This window comes from Xiphophorus maculatus, chromosome 13 (assembly GCF_002775205.1).
Source record: "Xiphophorus maculatus strain JP 163 A chromosome 13, X_maculatus-5.0-male, whole genome shotgun sequence".
Classification (NCBI taxonomy): Eukaryota; Metazoa; Chordata; class Actinopteri; order Cyprinodontiformes; family Poeciliidae; genus Xiphophorus; species Xiphophorus maculatus.
Genome location: NC_036455.1, coordinates 9,477,831 through 9,503,499, shown reverse-complemented (window position 1 = coordinate 9,503,499; position 25,669 = coordinate 9,477,831). Strand labels below are relative to the sequence as shown.

At 35.8% G+C, this 25,669-nt stretch overlaps 1 protein-coding gene across 1 annotated transcript in view; it reads left to right on the top strand.

Moving 5' to 3' along the window:
• The window catches only part of LOC102233769 (glutamate receptor ionotropic, kainate 5-like), a 196,563-nt gene that overhangs the window by 136,906 nt on the left and 33,988 nt on the right, over positions 1–25,669 (top strand). The window contains exons 8-13 of the mRNA XM_005805495.3: positions 922–975; positions 7,183–7,344; positions 11,225–11,377; positions 13,836–13,940; positions 15,743–15,850; positions 15,973–16,176. Coding sequence (XP_005805552.2) covers positions 922–975; positions 7,183–7,344; positions 11,225–11,377; positions 13,836–13,940; positions 15,743–15,850; positions 15,973–16,176 — 786 coding nt within the window. The remainder of the gene's footprint in view (positions 1–921; positions 976–7,182; positions 7,345–11,224; positions 11,378–13,835; positions 13,941–15,742; positions 15,851–15,972; positions 16,177–25,669) is intronic.

The window sequence follows — 25,669 nt, the reverse complement described above, 5'->3', positions numbered from 1 at the left end:
CATGGCAGGAGAATTTTCTTCTTTCTAATCAAATAAATACAAATATGGAAACCAAACCATTTAATGCTTAACATTTCTACAGATAATTTTCATGCAAATGTTCATAAATTTAAATCAAATAAATTAACAGTACTCCGATGTTTTGTTACTCATTCTGCTGCAAGTTGGCTCAATTTTGACGCGCAAGACGTAACCTGTAAAATCCGGTTTAGGATTTTCAAAATAAAATATCCGGAAGTAGTTCATTATTTCTTGCGCGGCCCAGTACCAATTGGTCCGCGGACCGGTGGTTGAGGGCCACTGATTTAAAGGGAAACCTTTTTAATGAAGACATAAGGTCATAACCTGGAGTTCTCTGTTAATTAAAATGATAAAACAAAAAATACATCTTTTTGATTAACAGCTGTTTGGGTTTAAAGAAAGGATAACTTTTATCTTGAAGCAAAAATAAGTGCTGCTGGTCCTGGTGGATTTCCTGGTGGATTTGTCTAGAAATAAGTAGTGAAATCTGTGTTGTGAAGTCTGTGCTGAAATCAACCAAATAACAGGTGTAAAACAGTAGTAAAATAGACAGAAGATTGGACTGCATTATCGATTGTGTCCTCAGTCTATTGTCGGATCTAGACCAGGTTAAATCAAAGTGTCTTCTTGGTGTCATTTTATTCAATCAAAAATCTCACACTGAACTCATTTAGCTTCCTTCTTTTAAACTTTTTCTTTGCTTCTAATGTAACATCCTGCTGGTTGTTGTACTTTTTTTTTTTAAAAATCTGGAAACGAGTTGGTAGAGATTTTAAATAAAGGATAAATGAGACTTCTTGATGAAAAAACTGTTTAACAGTTGTGGTTTGAGCTGTGTTTTTTTGTTTAGGATTGAGGTATCCGTCTTCACCTTTCTTCTTTCATCTTTGTGCGTTGCAGGCTAACGAGCTGGGGATGATGTCAGCCTTCTACAAGTACATTCTCACCACCATGGTAAGAGCCTTTTGCCTTGTAGAGTTATTGATCTGAAATCATTCAAGAGGAATTTCCAATTGGTTATTTATCTTCATCTAACATATCTACATCCTGCTACTCCTTACACATTCTGGCCATATATCAGTAGTATTTTTCTCTTATATCTGTTTCTTTTGCCTTGTAATTACCTTCTTGATTTTTTTTAATTTTTCTGCTTGCCCAATATTTAGAAACCTTTTTCTCAGTGTTCTTCCTTGTATCTCTTTTTATTTCTCTTTTAATCATTTTTGTTGGAAAAACAATGGACAAAACTTGGGATTTGGAAATGTGAAATATATATTTAGGTAATCCCTGACCTGATTACACATTCATCAGTCGATTGGCTGTATCAGTTTATCCCTGCAGGGTGATCATGGTTAGTGGTTACACTGATTTTTTTTTGCCCATGGAATAGGAAAAAGTTTGGTTGAGGTTGATGCATTGATTAGATCTAAGTTTCAATGTAAGAGGTGAATGAATTCACTTTCAGCCACTTTTGTTTATGTTAGTATCGTTCAGATCCTCCTTTTTTAACCTGGCCTCACAACAGAAAGAGACTTTACAGAGGCAGAGTTGCATATGTTTATATGTTTAACAAATTGATTCATTATCTATCAAGTCATATACTCACCCAATCAGCTATTTAATAATCAGCTTCAAATTTCTTTGTGATTCACATAGGAGGGAGCCACTTTTAAAAAGTAAACGTTTTTAACCTATTATCTATTTTATATACTGTACATTATGAATAGAGAAATCTGTGAACTCCTACCTCCTGAACCACTGCCACCCTGATTGCCCTGAAGTTTTTAGACATTCAACATCTGTACTTCTGTTTTTACCTCTGTGAAGAACTTTTTCTTACATCTGACCTGCTGGGTATGAAAAGTGCTCATAAATATTTTTTGTTGATTTACTAGTTTTATTTTCTGTCATTTTCTTGTCACACCTTCACTTCTTCTCACTCTTTTTCTGTGTCTTCTAGCCTTGAAAAATTGTGTTCCATTCTTGTATTTTTTTTTAGTTTTTGGCTTCTTTTGAATCACCCTACATTTGTTTGGACTCCTTACTTTTACTATCATTTGCTCTGTACTTTTCCCCCTTGACTTCATACTTTCCTGTTAATTTATTTGAGCAAATTTCTTTTTATCTCAATATCCCTACAGCAATTTTTTCCAGATGCTACCATTAGCAAAATATCTGGTGTTTTCATTTGTAAGCAGCCTTTTCACACCTCCAGGATATTTTTTTACATCCTTAAGCAAAGCTTTCCTGTTTCCTCCCTTTCCCCCTAACCTCCCTCTTTCTATCTCTCCCTTCTCATCAGAGATGCATGCTGCTCCTTCCACTGTTTGTCATCATTATAATTCCCCTGTTTGGTGTCGTGCCCTTGTACAAAGAACCTGCGTGGATAATAACGTTTCTCGATCTCTGCCTTGACTCTAAACACTGCATGACATGAGACTTTAACGGGGCCCTTCACACAGCACTAACAAACCAAGGGCAAATTTGTCATTCCCCTCCCCCCAACCTCAGCGCTGCCCCCTCTTTCTTGCATTTTCATTCACCTGCAGCGGTGTCAGTGACCTACCTTTAACTTTGCACTGAACATGCTCTGCAGACTTTAAAAATACTGGTGAAGAAAAACACGATTTCAATATTAGCCCTAATGTTCTTACAGCATACGAAATACAAAAGGGATTCAATCATTAGGCATGATGATTCTGCTCAGCTTTCTAGTCTGTAGGAATCATTATTGCTTAATCCGTCTTTTTTATTGTCAACTACATACTGGTTCATTTTAAACTGCCTAAAGTTAACAGACTCATTACAGTTAATAATTTGGTTTGAGATTAATTTTTTTTTATTTGTCTGTTTGTGGGTTCATGCAGTTTTTAGAACTGCAGAGCCTTTCTTTGTGAATCTTGTATGTTCTTCCCATGTACGCCCAGGTCCTCTCTAGTTACTTCTCACTGTCCAAAACATATGTGTTAGATTAATTCACCATTTAAATTGTCCTTAGGTGTTGATGTGTGCATGCATGTGTGCATGGGTGTGGTTTACCCTGTGGAGGACTAACAACCTGTAAGGGGTTTACTCAATTTAAGGACTTAGGCATAAAATTTACACCAGCTGTCGACAACAACCCCACTACTCCACACGTAAAAAGCAAATTACTCCCCATATGAAGGTATGCATAAACTAAAAATATATATACAGTATATATCTGTAAAAGCCGCAGAAAGCAGAGAATCCAGGTAAAATCTAAGTCATTTCTGCAACCATGTGTAAATCAATATTAGCTGGTTTGATAATAACATTAACAAAACAATGAGACCTTTACAAAGTCTTCCTGTTGCAAAGCACTAATAGTGATGGTTACAGTTTTTTTTTTCTAAACTTAGGACTGAATAGGAGTCAACTTCCAGAATCCTCATCGAGCCATAAGTTTGTATAATTTCTCACAGAGGAGACGAAACAATAACCCAAGACAAACTAATAACCCAAAGATTGGATCTTTAAAAGATTTAAGGCTTTAAGGTTAATTTGTTTTAAGACATTTGTCAAAATCACATCTAAGTAATTCCTGTGATCAGTTTCTTAATACAATGGATTTCTTGAAGTTGTCATTACTAAAAATAGCTTTCACACATAGTAAAAAGTTTCTGTAAGTCTGTTCAATGTTTGACTCCCTGTAATTCCAGTTGTCTATCCATAACTTTGTTTATAAACTAGTGTACTGTGCTTTGTATGTCTGGATGAGGTGGATTGTTGTCAATGGCGACACTGACAATATCTAAAGAACCAGTTATATGTTCAATACTCATTTTACCAATAGCCACCTGTTGATTCTTCACTTAGTGTTTATGAGTTGAGAGGTCAGCAGGTATTTGGGAAACTCCCCAGCTACATGTTACAAACTATCAAGAAAAAGAAAAAAACTCAGTGAGACATGCTTTTCCAGATTGGTCAGGATACTGGCCAAATTTTGTGTTATTATTAATTTATAATCTCATAGAACATGGGCCAGGCTTGGTTTTAAGATTGTTTTAATATTATTCCAAGAAATAGTTCCTAAAATTCACATAAGTGCCATCAAGCTTAAAAGCTATTATTGAGAAGCATTAGCTGAGTATTGTGTCTTTCGACTTCTATTCTATTCGACTAGCTTCTGCTAGTCTCAATTTACTGTAGACAAAGCATGTGAAGATGTTCACAGTCTACTTTCATGTTTATTTCCTCAAAATATTTAAGTGCAAATGTTGACTGAAAATAATTGTGAAATGATGTTTTAAGCATGTATGAGATTCAAACCATGGCCATCTGTTGGTAAAGGGCAGACCATCTGGGGAACTCAGTTGGTATTAGTTATTATTGTTGCAGTGCCGTGTCTGAAAATGCTTCCAATACTTGAAAATGTAATTGTAAAAGCAGGTTGGAGACAATCTGAATCCACTAACATGGTTACAGATGAACTTATCACACAGCAGCTAGTGACTCATCTAAATAGGAAAAACTTACTACTTAAGTGCATTAATAACATAAATGCATAGAGGTGAACTTAAAACATAGAAGTGTGCATATCAAAGTAAAATAATCAGAAAGTTATGATTTATTTTTTTTTTACCCCTCCAGGGGGTGGGCTCTAGTGTCCCTTATATGATAGTAGGCTGACAGGAAACGGGGAAGAAGAGGGGGGAAAGACATGCGGCAAATGTCGTCGGGTCCGGGAGTCGAACCCGCGACGGCCGCGTCGAGGACTCAAGGCCTCCAAATACGGGTCGCGCTAACCGCTACGCCACCACGGCACGCCCATCAGAAAGTTATTACCATTATTAATTTACCCATCAAATTCCTTAGGACTTCTGAAGGTCATTACCTCTTGAACACCTTAGGGAGCATCACCCTCTGCTTTTAAGAGCTCACATGTTTAAACAGTTGAACTCATTAGTTACCAGCATGGACTAGCCTAAAGACCAGCTTCTTTCTAAATGAACATCTAGCGTGAAGCATGCTGCAGTCAATGCATCACTGGTGTCCTTCTGGAATGCTGTTGCAGTGCTTTCTCCCTCAGCAGTGTTGGCCTGGTCCCTGCAACCCGGCCAGCCAACTGCTCTTTGTCAGAGCTGGCAGGGCGACAGTCTGACAGCCGGCCTGGCTGCTGCTGAAATTGATTTGGCATCCGGCAAGAGCAACGGCAACAATGACGGCAACAGTTTCTCAGCCACGAGAAACAATGGAAATACAATAGATAAGAAAAAGACAGATATTTTAGTCAATAAATGTAAAAAAATATATATTATTATAATTATATTTGTACTGATCAGCAAAGAAAGCTTCGAAATCTCTACATCTCCATAATAAATTAATTCATGAATTGAAGTATTTTATATCTTTTATAGACTTCTGTTTTTTTCTAATTAGACATTTTATGCCAAAACAATCCAGAGAGCAAACACAGCCAAAAACTGATAGTGGCAGTCTAGCTGTTGAACATTAGCTCATACTAACAACTGCTGACCAGATATTTGTACATTTAGCTAAATTTAGCCCAAAAAAATAGATGTGAGTTTAATAAGGGTGATTTGTACACACCCAAAAATCAAATGCCTGAACAGTGGTGACATAGTTCAAATCTTCTATTCACATAAATGACACAATTAGTTAGCTGGCTTTTGAGATTGTGTCTGTTGTTGTTAATTCTACTCAATGTATGATATGAATCAAGCCAAATTGTAAAATAATCATCTTCAAAAGTTAAAGTTGCACAGATCTCTCAGTATTAATCAGTATAGTTGCTTATCTAGAGTAAAACTGTTGCTGAGGGCTTGATCTGATATCTTAAGCATTTGTATGAAGATTTATACTTGCTTTGTAAAAAAAAATACAAATGCAAAGGTATGATTAAAGTCTTCATATAAACAAACATTTGGGAAAAGTGCCCTACCCTTATAGAATCACATTGAATTTTAAATCATCTATTTGTGTACGTCTAGTTGTATAATTTATTTGAAAGAAGTATAAAAGCATGGCAGAATTATCAATAAATGTGCGAACCAACAGCAAGATGCAGCATCACCCGCTGATTTAAAGTGATCCAAATCAGCAGCATACCATCTAATGGCAGACACACATTGCTGTAGAATCAGCATATGCCACCAAACCAGAAGTGGCATATGCTGACATGCCATCTGCTGCTTTTAGATTTGGCACGATTTGAGACTTAGCAATGCCAAAGTAATTTAATTAGAGTAGTTTAGAAATGCCTATGTTGTAATTATGTTTTTAACTGTTAAGTCAGATGTAAGAGAACCACTGTTGGTTATTGTTTTCTGGGCAAGAAATGAAGTGAATTATTGAAGTTATTTTTCCCCTATTTGGTCTAACTTAAAAAAAAAAAATCAAACAGCAGGGTTAGTTTATTTTAGTGTAATACAATGGTGTTGACAGCTTGTGTCACCTGATGTGTGTCATCAGGTGACAAATCAGCAGGAGAAGTGTTTGGTTCACTCGCCTACATTCTTGGTAGGTTCTTGGTTGGTTATTGTTTTCTGAGCAAGAAATGGAGTGAATTATTGAAGTTATTTTTCCCCTATTTGGTCTAACTTAAAACAAAAATCAAACAGCACGGTTAGTTTATTTTAGTGTAATACAATGGTGTTGGCAGCTTGTGTCACCTGATGTGTGTCATCAGGTGACAAATCAGCAGGAGAAGTGTTTGGTTCACTCGCCTACATTCTTTGCTCCCTACAACTCTGGCTAAATATTTCAGTGTCAGCATGTGTTGCGTAACACAAACCCTTTGAGGGCAAAACAAACATTTTGATTCTGGTTTGTTTCAGCAGCAGAGCCCAGCGTGACATCAACTTGCCTTCAAGGACTATTTGAATTTCTTTGAAATTTCCCATCTTTTGATGTCCATCTCTCTTTTACTTTTACATTATGAGCCAACTCAGAGTTTTAAAACAGAATCCAAAGTAGTGTAGCCTGAAGAAAATCCAATCCTGGTCTTTCATTGATTTCCATATTTTTATTTTCTCATGTCTGATCTGAAAAGTATTTTAAGTCTAATCTGTCCTGCTATCTCGAATGCTCAATGCTTTGGCATGTCATGCTGTATATTGTTTTAAGAAATTGCTGACAGACTGTTTTTCTTTCTCTCTTTCCTTTTCTTCTGGCCTTAAGGATTTCCCTCTGCTCCAGCTAGATGATGTTGTGGGTGACCAGTCCAACATCGTTAGTTTCTCCATGTTGAACATTTCCCATCCTTTCTACCTGGATTTCATCAGGAGCCTGAACCTGTCGTGGAAAGAAGGGTGCAGCATCAACCCATACCCAGGACCTGCGGTGAGAGAAATTCACAGAAAATTCTTCACCGTCCAGCTGTATGCAGACCAAAGATGAACATGGTAGCACTTGATGATCAAAGACTGATCAAGCTGAAACTATTTAAATAGTCCCTAATGGTCTGCTGTTATATCTGTCCTCCTGAAATTAATAGAAGTTATTATATTAATCTTTATTTCAATGCAAGTACAATTATATATTTGAGAATTTCACTTTGCAGTTATTCAACATAGATAATTTCTAAAAACAAGCTTTTTTTATTTTTCTTGTTGCAGCAACCTGATTCTGATCTAAACGTTAACAACAAACCATGTTTGTGCTCTATTTCCCTTTTTTCTTTAACATTAATAACCTTAAAGAAACAACAACATAAGGTAGAAAATTATAAGGCTTTAAATTAAAATATGTCTCATCTACATAGAAACTCTTTCATTATAACTGTGCTGTACTTCTGGATGTTTTATTTTTATGTTTATGCACGTTAGTTGATTTTAACTTCTTGACACATACATTTGACCTGGTTTATATTGACTATTAAAAAAATTGGAAATAATGAGACAAAGCACATACTGTATTATGACCTTGGTCCATCTTATAAAAAAGTCAAAATAATTAAGAGGAAAGTTTGTCTCATATACCAATTTGATTTCATAAATTGGGTCTTCTGTTTCATCGTCCAGTCTATCTTGTCCTACAAATCTCACACACAATGCTTATGTTAAAATAAGCAACGCACTAAGTCTGCTTGAATGCTAATTAGGAATGTTTATACCATGTTGACGAGCAGAAAGGGCATGTTCTAAAAGTTTGAGACTGATATATGATGAGTAAACTCACTGCAAAGTGGCACATGTGAGCTTGTAGAAACAGCTGTGATTCCAGACAAAACCGGTGAGAGCTGCCAATTATTTTTTCTCACGTTCTCTTTTTCTCTTATCTGTCCCTCATTTCAAACCATTCTTAGCTGATGTCATTAAGCTCTGAATCTATTACCTTTCCAAAAAACCCTATCTGCAAGCATCTGTCTCTTTTATCAAGCTTTCACAGATTGTACAGCTCTGCCTCTCTGCAATTTATCTGATTCTCTAAGAGTGTCAGTCTGAAAGACAACTGACCAAACAGACTCTGATAGAATCATTCAGCCCCATGAGTTGAATGCAACTGAAAGCAGGTGTGCTTAACTTTTTCTTATTTTCTGCACAAATTCAGCCAAAGCTTCACAACTGTGACATTGCTACTAATCATTTGGCTCTATAGATAAAATTCAACAAATGAGAAACAGAGATCTAGAACACTACAGCCAGTAGCTTCTTCTTGTTTTAAACTCAAGTAGTTATTTGTGGTCTAAAGTGACTGAGTAAACAGATTTAACTAGTATCAATCAATATGTATGTAATTGCTATACCTTAAACCAAATACAAGAAAAGAAAGACACAGCAAAGTTTCATCCATTTTTGTCCAATCTTGCCATTCTTTTTGCCTTCTTTTCTGCCTCACTCGTCTGCTTCCCCTTTTTGTTTGAATTTTTTTTTTGTCTCTGTGCTAAAGCATCTGTGCTATTTTGTCTGTGATTTTTGTAGCTGCCAATACATGGATTTTCTTTGTTTTGTTTTGAAGCCCACCTCGAACAACTTCTGAGCTATTTTGTGAATGCTCTTCTCTTTGTTGCCAGTTCTTTATGTTGTTCTATGGTAAAATGCTTGTTGACTTCAGTATTGCTTTCTGACTGATGGTCTGATTTTTTTCACACATTTCAAGCTTCTAGTGCCTGCCCATCTTTGCTGTTTGCTGTAAAAGAAGAGAAACTAAATATTGATCTAGTCAATATTTTTCTTCCTCAACAATATCCCGACTAGTTGTTTGCATCACCCAGAAGAAATTTTGATCTATTCAGACAGCCTCAGAACCTCAAAGGTTTTGGGTGCCGCATCTTCGAACTTTGATCTTCAGCTCTTTATGTTGGTTATTAATTGCCGTTACCTTGGGTGATTGACTGAGTCATTCAAACATCTTTTTTCTTTCTCCAAAGCTAGTTTAGAGTTCCCTTGCTGGAGTAGCTGGAATCAAGGTCTTGCTGAAAAATCCATCACTCCAGATCCAAAGAATGTCTCAGTTATATGAAGTGTGTCGGTACCATATGTTGAAAAACAGCCTCACCCTATGATGTTTTTTCAAAACACGGTGTGTAGAATGTCATTGATTTTTAGCTTCATCAGACATAATAATGGATTAATGTGTTTAATCCGCTTGACCAAATGCTTTGCAACCAATTTTAGATGTGCTTCAATGTTCTATTTTTTCAATAGAGGAGTATTTGCAGTTATTATGCATTAAGGCCATTACAGTTGAGTACACTGTTTACTGTTTTCCTGGAAATGCTGTGTTTTGAGTTCAGAAATATATGTATCCATTGTCATCAGAAGGTTTTGCAATAACAACGTTGCAAATGTCTTGAGAGACTTCCTATCATGTAGTGCTTTACCTTGGTAATAAGAAACATTATTATAGGTTTAAGTTAGTACTAATATGAATTTGTACTGATGGGGGGAAGGATATTCCGAATACTGACAGATTCCAGCTGTTTTTTTTTTGGCTTTTGTTGTCATTTCAAGCCTCTTTTTCTATTTACTTTTTTGCTTGTGTCATTCCACTTCATTATATATCGCCTAATTTATGGACTGGTTTTTCTGTTTCTCCATCTTATCTGACCCTCAAATGGTTTCAACATACTTTTGCTTTTTCCATGAATGCAGCCTGCCTGCAGACATCTGTATTTTTACAATGGCATCTAAATTAAAAATACAAAACAGCATTCCATTAAGAAAAATGCATTTCTTGCTACAGCCTCAGTGGAGGGACGTTGATGTGCAACTTTGTCATCTGCATGACAAAAATGCACACAGACAGTGTGGTGACTTTGCTCTTTAAATATGCACAATTAGTACAGCCACAAAACATGTGGGCTTCCTGCGCAGAATTCCACAGGAAGTCCTGGCAGACCCCACTGAACCAGGATAGATGACGGACTGTACATTACACAGGTTATCTGGTTGAGTGGATGATTAGACAGAATGTAATCAAGTATGAATGCACCATCAAGTGACTTTAAAGTAATTGCTTTCTGCTTCATGATACGTTTCTTTTTTTGTTCACCCAATGAAGAATTTTCAGTGTCACAAGTTTTTCTTCATGCAAGGGATGTGGCATCATTTACCATGTTTTGGGAGAAAAAAAAGTGTCATAATGTAATAGTACCACTGAACTTCTATTGAGTATGCTTGGGATTAGTTTTACACTTCAAAGTCTTTCTCTCCATTACTACTTTCATGAAAGCATAGGAAACGCTACATTTACTTGTATTTTTTAGAGCACTGGTGACTTAATGCATACAGTGCAGTAAAGTAGCTTATTGGAAACTGGTTTGTTTATTTATCTCCAAATATAGTAAAAAGATTAATAGCTAAATAAGACAGCAAGGAATTTTGCAGTACATATTTTTCTCAATGCTTTTATCATCATCACAATAAATGCCATGGAATATTGGGCTAAAGTCTCTGGTCCATTTCTTCCCTTCTTATATTGAAGACTTTAAAACCTTAACTGTTGTTTATTTTAATTTATTAGTAAGAGCATCATCAGCCATTGTGCTTTTCATACACTTTTCAAAAAATTAACAAACCCTTAGATTTCAATTTAACTGTTTGTAAAATTCATTATGGTTTTGTAACCCTGAGCAGGGAAGTCTTGGAATACTATCTGTAGAATTCAGTTATTAAAACAATAGCAAGAAAAGTCTGTTGTGACTCCAACTTTATAGCACCTTTTGGAGCAAAATAGATGGAAGGGAAAATGCTTACTTATTCATTTATCTCATGCCTAGCTGTCATCTGCCTTGATGTTTGATGCTGTTCACGTGGTGGTGAGCGCCGTGCGGGAGCTGAACCGCAGTCAGGAGATTGGCGTGAAGCCACTGAGCTGCACCTCCCCCCTCATCTGGCAACATGGGACCAGCCTCATGAACTACCTACGCATGGTAAATACATACACACACATTTACTTCACATACTCATATTTCATATGCATGAACCGAGGAAACATAGAACTTCAGCAACCACGTGCATCTGTCATGTAAAGTACTAAGATAAACTCAAATAAAATACTGTAAACAAAAACTGTAAAATAAATCTGAAAATGTAAATAAACTCTGTCTGAACGCAGAACAAAAAGAATCATTTCTAGGGTAATTTTTTTTTTATTTCAATGATTTTATGAGTAGATGCAATGCCTTGCAAAAGGATTCACATGCATTGAACTTTTCACATTTTGTCCAATTACAGCTACAAATTTCAGCTCACATTGTTGGGATTTTAAGAGATAGTACAACATCAAGTAGGACCAAAACACTCAATTTACATCCAGAGCTGGAATGGTAAAATCAAAGCATTTTAATGTGTTAGTTGGTTGAACATTTTCCATTGGACTTATATTAAAATGAGATAATAAATCAGCAGTGATGTAGCATTGCTTTCTAATATAATATGGAACTTTCACATATTTGCTGGAATGCAAAAAACTAATTTATTTTGCCATAATGTCTTAAAATATATTTTAGCATGATAGATTAATGTTTAGAGCTAATAAAAAAACTGAAGTAGCAAAGTCCTGACTTTGTAGAGACGCTTCATTCTTTTGGGACATGGTTTTGCACATTGAAATTACATGTTGAGAATCCTGCTGTGCAAAACCAGACTATGGTATTAGTTGTAGTTATTATCAAGAAACACTTTGTAACTGAATTTAAATCAGTCTACATGATTCACATAATATTTTATCCTACTCATAAATTTACACTAGACTTTGATTAGCTACCCATTAGCTGTCATTTTCCCTACATTCAGAGGCGTAATGTTAAAGATGTCTGATAGATGCAACAACATTATTTGATTATTTTACATATGCTTGTATTAGTTTAATGATGCTTTGTGAATTTTCTGTGTGCTTTGTTGTCTGTTACTCATTTTTGCATTTTCCACTGTCTTTGTAGTCGTCTTCTTTTCTAACAGGAACTATTAAGTTGCATTTCAGTTTGACTTTTTCTTCAGGAGGCTCATAAATTATGTCTATAAATCTTAGTATTGTAAAATAGTCTGCATTACGTGCTTGTTCTCAACATGACTTAGAGCAAATAAATACTTAGATTCAATGTATATAATGAACTTTTCAGATTGTCTCACTGTTATATCTGTATCTTTGATTTTTAATATTCATTTGATTTACTCTCATCTTCCTGTTTCCTTGTTTGTATCTGTCTGCCAGTTCTTGTTTTTTCCATCCACTGATGATGCTTCTCCCTCCATATTGTTTTTGTAGCTCACAGTGCATCACTTCATCATCTCTGCCCTGTGTTTGGCAGCAACCGGGGACCTCTCTCTCTCTGTCTTTCTCGCTCCACTTTTTTTGGGATGTAATTCATCTTGAGTCATGCACACACACACACCCATTCATATTGAATGTGTACTCCATAACACAAAACTCACATAAACTCAGGAACAAAATGCATGCTCGGCTGCATGTGTATCACACAAGTCTCACACTTATTTGCACATTACTCCAAGCACGTATTCCAGCAGCTCTGTCACTGATCTGATCTACTGTCAGTTTTCTCAGTTTCCGTTTCCAATATGCCTTTGTTTTGGAGTTTGTGATTACGTTTCTGTGTTTTTTCATTCAATAACATATGAATCAACACGTTTTCTGTCAGATGAAACTGACACAAATTCAAACCAATTGATCCAGTTTCATGAATTATTTGTTGTTTTTCCACATTTCAATTCCTATTATGGCGTTAGATCATGACAACTGCTGAAATAGTGTGGTACTGAAACAGCTGGTTCAATTCAATTCACAGTCTATTTTAATCTGTTTATTTGTACATAAATATTTCAAAGGTCCATTAAAAATCAATATCAAAACCATACTAAGAGACAAGGACAAAGAGTAGGAAGGTTACTCTGATTTTTTTTCTTTATCGTTAATAGTAATCTTACAGACGACGTGAAATAAAGTGTGTTGAAAGTTTCACCATTTCAGACCTGCCAATATCTTTTCAAGTGAATAAATAAATAAATGAAAAAACTCTCAAAAAGAAGTATTTAAAGAGATGGTAACAGCAGGTACAGATTTTGTGAACTGGGGGTTGTTGGGTTAACGTAAAATTGCTTCAGCTTTTATTGCAGGATCTTTTTTGTGGAGAATGTATTCATTGTTTTGGTTTATCACAGCCCTACTCATAGATCATATTTGGAAAAAATGACAGCTATTGATCTGATTTAAATAGATTCAAACATTTGCAAACCAGTCATAACAGCATTTACTTTTTTCATTGATTAATCTCAGCCTGTGTATCAACTGTTTTTATAAGTAGAAACTTGCAAATTAGGCTGCTGAACAGTCATTTATCTTTGTTTTTGTGTGTTTTCTCTTTTTATCAGGTAGAATATGATGGTCTGACAGGCCACATTGAGTTCAACAGTAAAGGACAGAGGACCAACTACACCCTGAAGATCTTGGAGAAACACCCTGCAGGCCATAAAGAAGTAAGAGAACACTTACTTTTCATTCAATAACATATGAACAGGGTGGAGAGCTTATCCATTAAATACATAAACCTGATATCTTTACTCATTTTAAAGGAGTAATAAATAATAAATATTCCTATTGAAACTAAATTTGAAATGTAAACATTTCTAAGATCATCACTCATACAAGAATCCCAGAATAGATGTCCAAAGACCTAACGGGTTTATTAAGCAGCTCTTTCATACATTAATTCATTCAGCTATCCATGTAGTTTGTGTGAACAGACTATGATGGACTTACTATCCTAAAATAATTATTTAAAGATGAAAAATCTGTTGGTGAATGTGGGTCTTATCTGTGGTCCATGATCTTTAACTTGTTGTATTGAAAGGTTATGAGGTGGTGGTTGTCAATATTTTCAACACATAGACAGATTACATATCTGGTAAAGACGGTTTGTTCTTTTTACTGTTTTTGTTTTGACTTTTCAACATTTTTCCTAACACCCTTTACTGGAAATATAATAATAAAACAATCTGAGAGCTAAGTGGCTGATTGCTGTGAGTTTCTGTTAAATGTCTCTTTGAAATAATGAGCTCCTTCCTTTTTTTGAAATCTTAATTTTTACAATGTATTGAGCTGACCTGATTAACCCTGAGTGGAAATTATACTCAACATCCTTAGACTAATCAAATGCAATCAACTATGATCAAATCTACTTGACCACTAGAAAGTAAATCAAGTAATAAAATGAAGGCTTTTGAGTTGGGGTCAACTTCTTATTGCCCTTCAAAATGCAACTCATAAACAATGATTCCTCATTCTACCTAACAAGTTGTGCAATGCAGAAGCTTGCAGCCCAAATTATTGAGAGTTTACCTATTAACCTAACCAAGGCAAGTCTGATTTATTAAAAAGGTTGTCAGATTATATTGTTCTAATGAATCATAATTATTATGGCATAACATAATTGTATGTTCTTAATGGACTTTTATATATAGAATAGTTGTGATTTAATAAAATAGCATTCCTTTTACTGCGTTTTGCATACACACCATATTCTTTATGTTTTTCTCATTTTACTTATACGATCTTGCAATTGTATTTAGTTTTTATTAACCTGTCACTTTTATTTTTTTTATATTATTTTAATTAGATTTTAGTTTAATGGGGTCTATTTTTGATCTTGTAAAGAAGCTGTGCCTAAGTCCCATCCTGCAACTTTTAGGTGCATCCTACTTCAACAATCCAGAATCAAATGAATGGCTTGTTACCATCCCTCTGCAGAGCTAAATGACATACTGGAGAGGGAATTCAGCCAGTTCATTTTGGTGTATTAAAGCTGAGGTACTTCAAATAGTTGCAGAATAGTAGCTATCAAAGACCAGGACGAGGAAGCCAATGTTGCAAAGCATGGGCTTACAACATGAAAGTTGGACCGCTCTGACTGTACTACTATACACTGCCAGGCTGTAACGTGAAGAACCGTTTATAGCTACAAATCTTCTAAAAGATTTTTCTGAATTTTCCAAAGCAAATTTTATACTTTTACAGGAATTGTCTATTTCAATCATTTGATCTGTCACTTTTGTCCTCACGCAACTAGAAATTACAATGCAGATTAACAATAAAAATGCAATAACTCAAGGATTGAAGAGCTGTACAGAAGTTTTAATGCAATAAAATATCTGTAAGGGATATTGGATCATTGAAATAAAGTGAGGTTTCCTATTCAAAAAAAGTTAGCATTTCTGCATTTCCATTTTTGTGGATTTTTTTAAAGTTAAGGATGTGCTTAATTCCTCTTCCTTCCCCACAGATTGGCACTTGGTATTCCAACAACACATTGGCAATGAACTCAACTTCTTTGGACCTGAATGCCTCAGAAACACTAGCTAACAAGTCCTTAATTGTCACCACGATACTGGTAATGTGTTATTAAACATACATAATGTGCATCAGCTAGCATGCAATGTTGCATGCTTGTGTTTTTTTCCCTTTTAATATGTTTCAGCCAACAGCCTAATGTTTTTGTTCTTGGTCTGATAGGAAAACCCATATGTAATGCGCAAGTCCAATTATCAGGGCTTCCAAGGAAATGACCAGTACGAAGGTTTTTGTGTGGACATGCTGAGGGAGCTGGCAGACATCCTGAAATTCTCCTTCAAGATTAAGCTAGTGGATGATGGGTTATATGGAGCACCTGAACCTAATGGCAGCTGGACCGGCATGGTGGGGGAGTTAATCAACAGGGTGAGTATGAAATGGTAGAGAATAAATAGACTGACTAAAAATACCACTTTTATTTTGCAAGGAATTTCCTTCATTTGGAGCCTTTGGCCTCTTTGAAAGTGATGCATATTTTTATTTTTGACAAACATTTTGTTCACAAAAAAAGAATTTGATATGATAGAACTCTAAACTCTGAGCTGAAAAGCATTTCTGAAAGGGAACATAAGTAAACGGTGGAAACAGGAAAACAGCTCTATAATTTTTAAATGAAAATTCAATAAATTCACAGGTCTCTTATTTCCTACAACTACGAGTCCTTTGCAAGTTGCCTCCAGCTCTTACACTTCAATATCAGTTATTTGACCTGCCAATGTCATCTGTGGTGCTGCTAAACTCACAGGCTGATTCTTTTTGGATTCATGCCGCTGCTCACTCTGTCCTCAGCCACCGTCTCTTTAATGCAGACACTGTCATTCTTTTGGATGGATCCCCTATCGGCTCTTCATTCTCTTTGGCACTCCTATCCCCTCTGTGTTTGCTACATTCTCCTAGACAGCTGCTTTTTTCACTTCCTTTATTAAATCCTTCTATGCTTCACTCCTCTTCTTCCAGTACAAACTGTCACCTGGGATTTCAGTTGGCGGATACTTTAGGGTCACCTCGAATGATAATGAATGAAAATAACACCGAGATAATATATACTTTCCAAAAGCAAGCACAAAGTGTAGCCATGGTTTTAAGCTGGTTACAAGTGCCTCAGCATATTGTGAGAAAAGCCCATATCTGCAACATGTTGGATTTGAAGTTGGCAAAACATGAAGTGAAAATTCTCCACTGCTTTACAGCATCGTCAAGTTCAAGTGTGACCAAACCGAAAACGTTTCACATTCAAAAGCAACAAATTGAATCAGGCGAAGCCACCACATACACAAAAACACGAGCATCCCCAATTGATTTTTCTAACATTGCCTCTGCATTAGTTGTTATGGCAACAGGCAGGGGTGAGGGTGCAAGACGTGGGCTTTGAGTTACTGACAGTGATGGCACTCTTAACTGCAACACAAGCGTCAGCCAATTATACAAGCGGTGGAGTGTTGGAAAGCCTCTCAGCTCTGATCAGCAGTCACAGGGAAGCTCAGGACGTATTAAGTGGCTCAGCTGAAGCTCAATTTCCCAAGTTAGTTGTTTTCTCAGTGAAAGTGGTTCACTTTAAGTCAAGTCTAATTAACACTGATTAGAGAATTGTCTGCAATGAAAACTGCAAGAGGAGGTAAAAATGATAAGAAGAGACAGTGAAAGTGTTTTGTATTTCTGTGTTTAGGAAAACCCTTTAAAATAAAAAAAAAAATCAAATCAAATTTTATTTGTATAGCACATTTCAGCAGCAAGGCATTTCAAAGTGCTTTACATCATTACAAACACAGAAACACAATGCAAGATAGAATCAACAATCAAAACACAGCATTAAGTCAAGTTCCATTAATACATTTGTAATTGATTACATTTTAATTGTTAGAATTTTATTTTAGCAATGGAAAATTAGGAATTACTTAGTTGACGAGCAAAAATTTTAATTGCTTTCTGAATAGTAAATATTGGAAAAGGCTTTAAATATTTTATATTTATAAAAGCATTTTAAAAGTATTTCTCATAAATTTGGGCAAAATAAGGTTTTGTAAAACAACTATATGGAAAGCTCTGGATTTTTTTTGATTTCTGATTTTCTTTCACTTGCAGATACTAGTTGTAACCTGTTAAAATTTTATTTTAAGAATTAACAGCATGTAAATATTTTCTTTTCAAGCCTTCCTGATGTGAATGGTCACTTATTATTTATGTTAGATGTGAGTCACACCACTTTGAGAGCACAGTCAGTAGAAAATTAGTGTTAGTAATTTGAAACAAAGACAAAATGGTTACACAGTTGGCATTTTACACAGTTTTAGTGTCTCATGTTATCTATTAGCAATATTAAAGTTTGCAACTGCAAACAGCAGCCTGAGAATTTAGACTGTTTCCTAACTGAGATTTAACTGCTAACATTTCCAAATACTTCACCACAGACAGAAGCTCAAAGCTCAAATGAATAAAACGGAACAACTGTGCTGCAATATGCCGAATTGACAAAATGTCCTTAAGGTGGGTACAAACTGATGTCTTCTAGCAGAACCCTAAAAAGTTGAACACAAAATAATGAAATGTACAAAAGTTCAAAAAGGTAAAGGAACAAATAAACCAGAACCTATTAGTCCACTCATCTGTTAGCAGCCAAAATGCACAACCAAGTTTCCTGCAGTTTTCTTTTTACACGATATTTATACAAATATATATTTAAAAACCATAAAAGAAAGTTATGTTTCTCTTATTATGACTAACCCTAACCCTAACCCTCTCACTGATATTTAAAATTTAACTAACCCTAAAATCAATCAGCAAAACAAAGGTTTTCAGGGGTTCTATCTTTATGTTTCTGCAAATTTTGACTTTTGTTTTGTAAATTTGTATAAAACAAAAGTGTAAAAAAACGGCAGAACAGGAAGTGAGATGGGTCACGCTGCCACTCACTGCTTGCTCAGGACAGAGCAGGTCCCAAAGTAAACCTCCTCTACAAAATACTTAATGCTGGAATATCTCAGTGACCCTCTGAGTTTTATAAACAGGCCAAGAATGCATCTGGAATTGAATCTGTCACTGTTACATCGCAATAGTTGGTAAAATAAATTCCCCTGGTTCTATGCTACTTGCTTAACCCAATTGCTAACGTTTACCCGTGTCGTATGTAATGAGCCAGTTTGATGCTGAGAAGCTTGTCGGAAATTGGCTGCGCTGTAACAACTGTCCTCAACTGTGAAGAGACGCTTGCCAAACCAAACTGGACGGCTGTTAATGTTAATTCAGATGTTGTAAAAGTGGCCAATAAGGACTGAATGGCTTTGTTCTCTTCCTCTGCTGCCATTGCTAAAACTACTGGCAGACTACAATTCTAAGACAGCACAGAAAATTCAAATCATTACTCACAACTTGTCCTTGTGTTCGCTGATTAGCCCAGTAGAAGATCTTCCAGAGACGATCCAAGTCATGGGGAGAAAGCCCAAACTTTGCTATAAGCAAGAATCTTTTTCAAGCAGAATTGCACAAGAAGGCAGTGGCCAGACTATTGCCTCAGAGCTGCCAGAGGAATTAGTCATAGTCTCTAAGTCCCTATGATAGTTACCCAGCTTGGTGGTTCAAGCATGTGATGTAGCGATTACACAAAAACACATCAGGGCCTTCATAGTGTTATTCACAGAATGTGTTACACTGAAGTATGCTGAGAGAGTAAAGATCATTGAACCTAAGCAAAGTGTATCAGCAACAATTATTACAAAACTGAAAAGTTGTTGCTCACATCGGAAAGGTTTTACCCGATCCATATGTTTGCATATCTGAAGATCACTCTATACCAACCCTCTTCCTCTCCAAACCTCCTTTGGCTCTTGATTTTGTTAACTCACATGTGATTAGTGATTTATGACCAGCCACAACCAGCTTAAAGAAGGGCTTGTTATGTGTTTATGATAAAGCTGTTTTATGAAACAGGAAACTTGAATTCCTTCTATAGTACCGGTATATCTTAACTGAGACAGAAAAAGAAGAAGGCCCAGCCTGGTAGTGCTCTGTGAAAGGGGTGTGAAGAGGAAGTCATAATACATCTCCAAACCTTGTAACCCAGGCTAAAACACTGTGGTACTTTTCACTCTAACCCTGAAAAGATGCTTTAACCTTTGTTTAATTAGTGGGGTCTAGTAAAAAGCCTCAAAAATAGTCTCTGGGTTAGCTCTCTGGATTAGCGGTCCCAAAAATTGTTCTCTTGTGTTTGGAAGCAGGGCCACACACAAACACATAATGGTGATGGTAATGGTGATTGTGGCTGATGGTTGTGTGCGTGTGTGTGTCAGAAAGAGAAACTGGGGAACACAGGAGAGCCATTAAGAGGCTAATCAACTGCCTTTTTTCCTTACTAATTATACAGAGCTGTTTCAATTACACTGTGGGATTCCTCAGTTTGAACCCACACACACACACACACACACACACACACACACACACACACACACACACACACACACACCCCGACAGACAGACACAGACACACAAGCAGGTATCCCTTTATTTAAAATTTGTGGCCACAAAACTGTGCCTTTGAAAGAGCACTCTCTCTTCTCTCGCTCTCTCTGCTCAAAACATGACAACTGTCCAACCTAAACACGGAAACACACTCCTATAAACTTTGTTGTTTGTAAGACCGAGGAGTCTGATGAAAGTGGGAGAAATTCATTTAAGAAGTGTGTGCTTGTTAATCAATTAGGTGTTAATTAAAGAGCAGAAAGGTGTCTGGGGTCCAGATAAACACTCCACTATGGCTCCACTCTGGGTTTCAGTTGACTTGAACCTTAATGAGATTATCTTTCAATTTTAATTTCACCTTTCTGTCTTCATCCATCAAGGTTAAATCCAAACTTGGGTGTTTTGCGGCAGTTTTGGTGTGGAAAAACAGAACTGAAAAGGCCATTTTGAAAGAGGGTTTTTCAGGAACCCACTTTAAACTGTGCTTATGTCACCAGAAGAAAGCTTCATGCCCTGGCTGTGTTATGGATGGATTTCAGCTCCCTCTCAGTGTCCAGTCAATATTACCAATTGATAAAACTGGAATACAGTAAATTGAATTTCTTTGTGTCCTCCAGTAGGAAAGAAAGTGAAATTCAGAGGAATGTATTGCCAGATGTGGAAAATGTGCATTATCCAATTGAATGCTGACCTTTAAGATCTATTAGGCTTTTTTTTCCCTTCAGAAGGCACCTTATGAAATATTCAGCTATCATGGTTTAAATATTGCGATATTGAAGAAACTTTTTCTTTTCCCCTTATGCAGCTCTTGCTCTCTGTCTGCTTTATATATAACAGACTTGTTGATGAGTTTTGTTAGCTAGTTTTAAGGTGCTTTGCAAAAGCATTTATCCTCCTTCAGACATTTTTCATTTTATTGTTACAATCTCATTGGGACTTTCTGTCACAGACCAACTCAAAGTTGTGCATAATTATGAATTGAAGGAAAAATCTGACATATTTTTTTAAAACCACAGTTGCATTCTGAGTTATCAGAGAGGCAAGAGGAAAGCCATCGAAAGACGACAATTTTCTATGTGCAGTTCAGTATTTCAGGGATTTGGTTTATTCCTTGTTTGTTCTGTAGAAGCTATATTATTATTATTATTATTATTACTTATAGTTTCTCTCTGCTAGTCTCTATAGATAGTCTTCCATTGTTTGTTTCACCATCTGTTCTCTGTGGGCATATATTTTTTTAGTGAGGCCAGAAAAACTGGTTTTAGCTCGTGTAGGATTGAGCAAAACAGGTCAATCCCACAGAAATACATCTAGAGGTTACACCATAACCAAAAGAAAAAGTTTGGATTATAGTGGCATGGTTTTGATCATCAGTGTTGAAAATGAATCATCAACTTCCGACCTATCAGGTGAATTCACATTGGAATGGGCTTTCCAGTATAAAACATAGGTTTTGATCTAAGGCATGCTATTGTAGTTCAGGTATAAGTTGTAATGGACTTATAAAAGTGAATATCTGTAGCAAGACCTGGGAATTTATGTTCGCAGATTCTCCTCTATCCAGTGTTGCTGATCTTGAGCTTTTTTTGCAAAGGAGAGGCAAATATTTCAGAGGTGCAAAAATGAAAACGACACACCCCAACTGGATTGCAACTGTGATTCATGCAAATGACGGCATAAAAGAGTTTAGACCTGAATATATATATATATATATATATATATATATATATATATATATATATATATATATATATATATATATATATATATATATATATATATATACTTTAACAAATTTTTATATTTGAATAACTTTGAAAACCCATCCATTCATCCTTTGTCTATGCCCACATAAAAGCGTTAAACTATGTTGAATACCTTCCGAGGACATTTTACCATATACAGCTCTGTATTTAGTTCCTTGTTTGCTCTGTAGAAACTGTATTTTTTTTAATAGCTTCTCTCTGCCAGTCTCTATTGATAGTCTTCCATTGTGTCTTTTCCACCACCTGTTCTCTGCCTCCAGTCCGCTCATCTTCATTCAGACACCTTTTATCTCTGACCCCTCTGAGTATATTTTTGAGTTTATGTAAGCACATTGGCTTTCTTAGTTTACATGACAGATCATCAGTGTTTCTGGCTACATTTGTGTCATTCTTGTGTTTTTGCTCACTTTTATTTCTGTGCTGGACCTTGATTTTTTTGGGATTCACTTTGGAGTTTGGGGTGTGTGTCTGCTCTTCTATTTGTTTAATAAAACATTGTTTTTCTTGGCTCTGGCCTCATGTGTTAGTCTACATTTGGGTCCCTCTTCTACTACCACTTCATGACAGCAGTAGCTTCATTATTTTTGGTCCTCGCTCCACTGAGGGCAGAAAGAAGAAAGGGCCCATGCTTTTGCATTATGTAAAGTTGAATAGATGGACCAGCCAATTTTCCAACAGATTTCACTGCAGTCTCATCAGCTGGGGTGTGAGTGGAACCGAAGCTGGAAACACAAAGACTGTTTCACTTCTTTTTGTGCCAAATATGAAAGCAAATATATATATAAAAAAATAGTTCTGTAAAATAACCTGCTGCAGACATTTTTACAATAACAATGAAAACATTTTTCGATGATGAAGACTTAAAAATAGAATAAAAATAAATAATTCATAATTGAGTAATCCCTTAACTTGAGTGATAAATATTTTAATAAGTACACCTTCTATTTGCTAGCTCAGTAAAAATGTAAAATTATTTATGAATAGAAGATTAATTAGAAGATTAATGTTTGCTAAGCAAATTGAACATGGTAGTTTAAGCCAATCCGAAACTACACTCTTATTGTTTTATTGTTGAAGCATTTATATTTCTTGATTCCATATTAGAGATGTTTTTACTTCTAAAAAGACGCAAATACAGAGTATGATTCTTTGTTTTTAGTCTCAGATTAAACTCCTCTAACTCAAAAACACTGCTCTCACGATATTTTTTTTTCACTTCTTTGCTAAAATATTTGATTCCTCCTCAACAGTATGTCTCTATGACCAGATGTAACGTCTCCTTCAAAGATATTTTGTGTTGTATATTGCACACATTGATGTTGACTTTTTCTGCAAGGTTGAAACCTGCTCTGCAAGGTATGTTTTTGTTGGGGTTTTTTGTACTTTCTTGTGGAACAAAAAGGTGGTGGGATAAGTGTTAAGGCCAGCAGAATAACAGCGTGTTTACATTCCTGCCTTCTTTTGGGCATGCTTGTTGTGCTCTTACAGTTCACTGCAGAGAGACCCGTGAGCAGAGAAAGTTCAACAGCAATGGGTTTCTCTAAAAAAGCTGGTTTTAGGGATGGAGCAGAGCAACTTCAAAAGCATGAAAAATTTGTTGAGTGGATTAGGAAAATTAATATTACAGAGTGAAATAAAGAAAGCTTACTATCTTACTTAGCATTTAATGCCCTCATTTTGCACCGATAGTAGCTCAGTGAAAATTCTATTTAATTAAGTTTATTTATATAGCACCAATTTACAACATGTCTCAAGGCACATGAAGAAAAAGATTGTCATATTGTTTTATCAAATATAAACCAATGTCAATTAAAGCAGCAAATTAAGTCTGCATAGGCTTAAGGAAAATGCTAAAACTCTCTGCCTGCCTACAGCCTGGGGATTGTTTTTTTTCTCTCTCTTTTTCCACTATTTGAATTTAACAAGTTGTTCTAGCTTCAATTTCTCTTAAATTATCACATTTTTCTAATCTAGCTAAGATCCTTTTTATAGTGGGTTGCATTATGCCCTAAAGTGCTGAAATGTAGGTCAAACCAAATGGCCGGCCTCCTCTTGATGATACTTTTTTCAGATGACTATCATTTATTGTTCAGGCTATAATGTTGTCAACACTACGATAAACCAAAATGGGCAAGTTGGGATAGCTGTTCTCTATAAAGTTGCTTATGGAAACTAAGGAAAAAATATAATTGCTGCTTTTAATTTTGTATCTGCATGATCAGGTGCATAGGAGACTCAAATTTCCTCTCACAGTCTCCGTGGTCACACATTTCAATAGTTATTAATAATAGTCCACTCTTTGTATTAGAATGAGATCAAGAGTATGATGAAGAGAGCTAGTTTCTGTATATTTAACAAGGAAGAATAGAGAGTCTGAATTAGAACTCCAGGTAATATTTCACATTTAACATTTTCATGAATTCATTCTCCTGTATGACGACTTTATCCATATTCGGCACTAAGCACATGTACAAAATGTGAATAATTCACTTTAGAACTCAGATTAAAGGGACGTTAGACACGCACACACACACAAGACTCTAACATAATTCAGATTTCTTTTTTAGGTAAAAACTAAAAAGAACAAATAAAGTCTGGCACTTCATAGAACTGATTTTGGGTCAATCAAACAGGTGGAGTTCACCCTCCAGATAGAAATTTGTGTTTTATTTTAATGCTAATCAAGTTTGTTATCAGTTTGTCTACATTTGTGTCTGGTGTAACCTTCTGTCCTGCTGTTTCACTATTTATGCAATCGGGACAGAAGGCACTTGTTAGTGACTAAGCTTCTCATTGTCCCATGACACCAGCACAATAACAATTCATTGTTAACTCCTAATACATTCAGTGGCAGCTGCACCTTCAATACTGACTTCTCTACAGTAAGAAAATCAATATTTCATTAAAAGCTCCAGAATCTGTGCAAAGGTGGTATAAATGTCTGGGAGTAAGGTGCCGACCCTTATTATGAATCCCATAATGAATTCAGGACATTCAACAGACAGTGTATCATCTCTGAATAACAGAAGGATGGAAGTTAATTTAAGCCTTACATTGATTAAATTGGGTTTGAAGAAATGAAATGCAACTGCAAATAAATTTACTGATTGAAGCTGTATGATGGAGTAACTGAAGTTAGTTTTTAAGCATTAATTTACTTTTCTTCAAGACTGGCAACAGTAACTTTAACTCCTGGTTTAAAAATTGCCTTTATCACTTGGAAGCAAAGCAGTGATTTCAGAAACTTGGGCGGCCTCCATTTGCATTCATTCAGTCATGACGCAACGGTTGAGCGATACCTTCAACTAAACAGAATTTTTATTAATCGTTGCGTCTCTCAGCATGATTCCACAAATTAGGCAACATATTGGCCATACAGACTCAGATGGCCAATTATGTCTGATGAATGTATGAGTTGTGTTTGAATAATCAGTGTCCTTACAGAATAAATCTTAAGCTTCTGGCATAATAAGCAGGAGATGATCATCCAGGCTGTTGTTTCCTTTTGTTAATATTTTTCTAAGACACTTTCTAAGACAGAATTGCACCACTCATGGTGGCAGCATGTTGTGGTAACAACATACATACATACTGATTTGTTCAAGTATATATTGCATGTTTAGATAATCCCCCCACTCCCC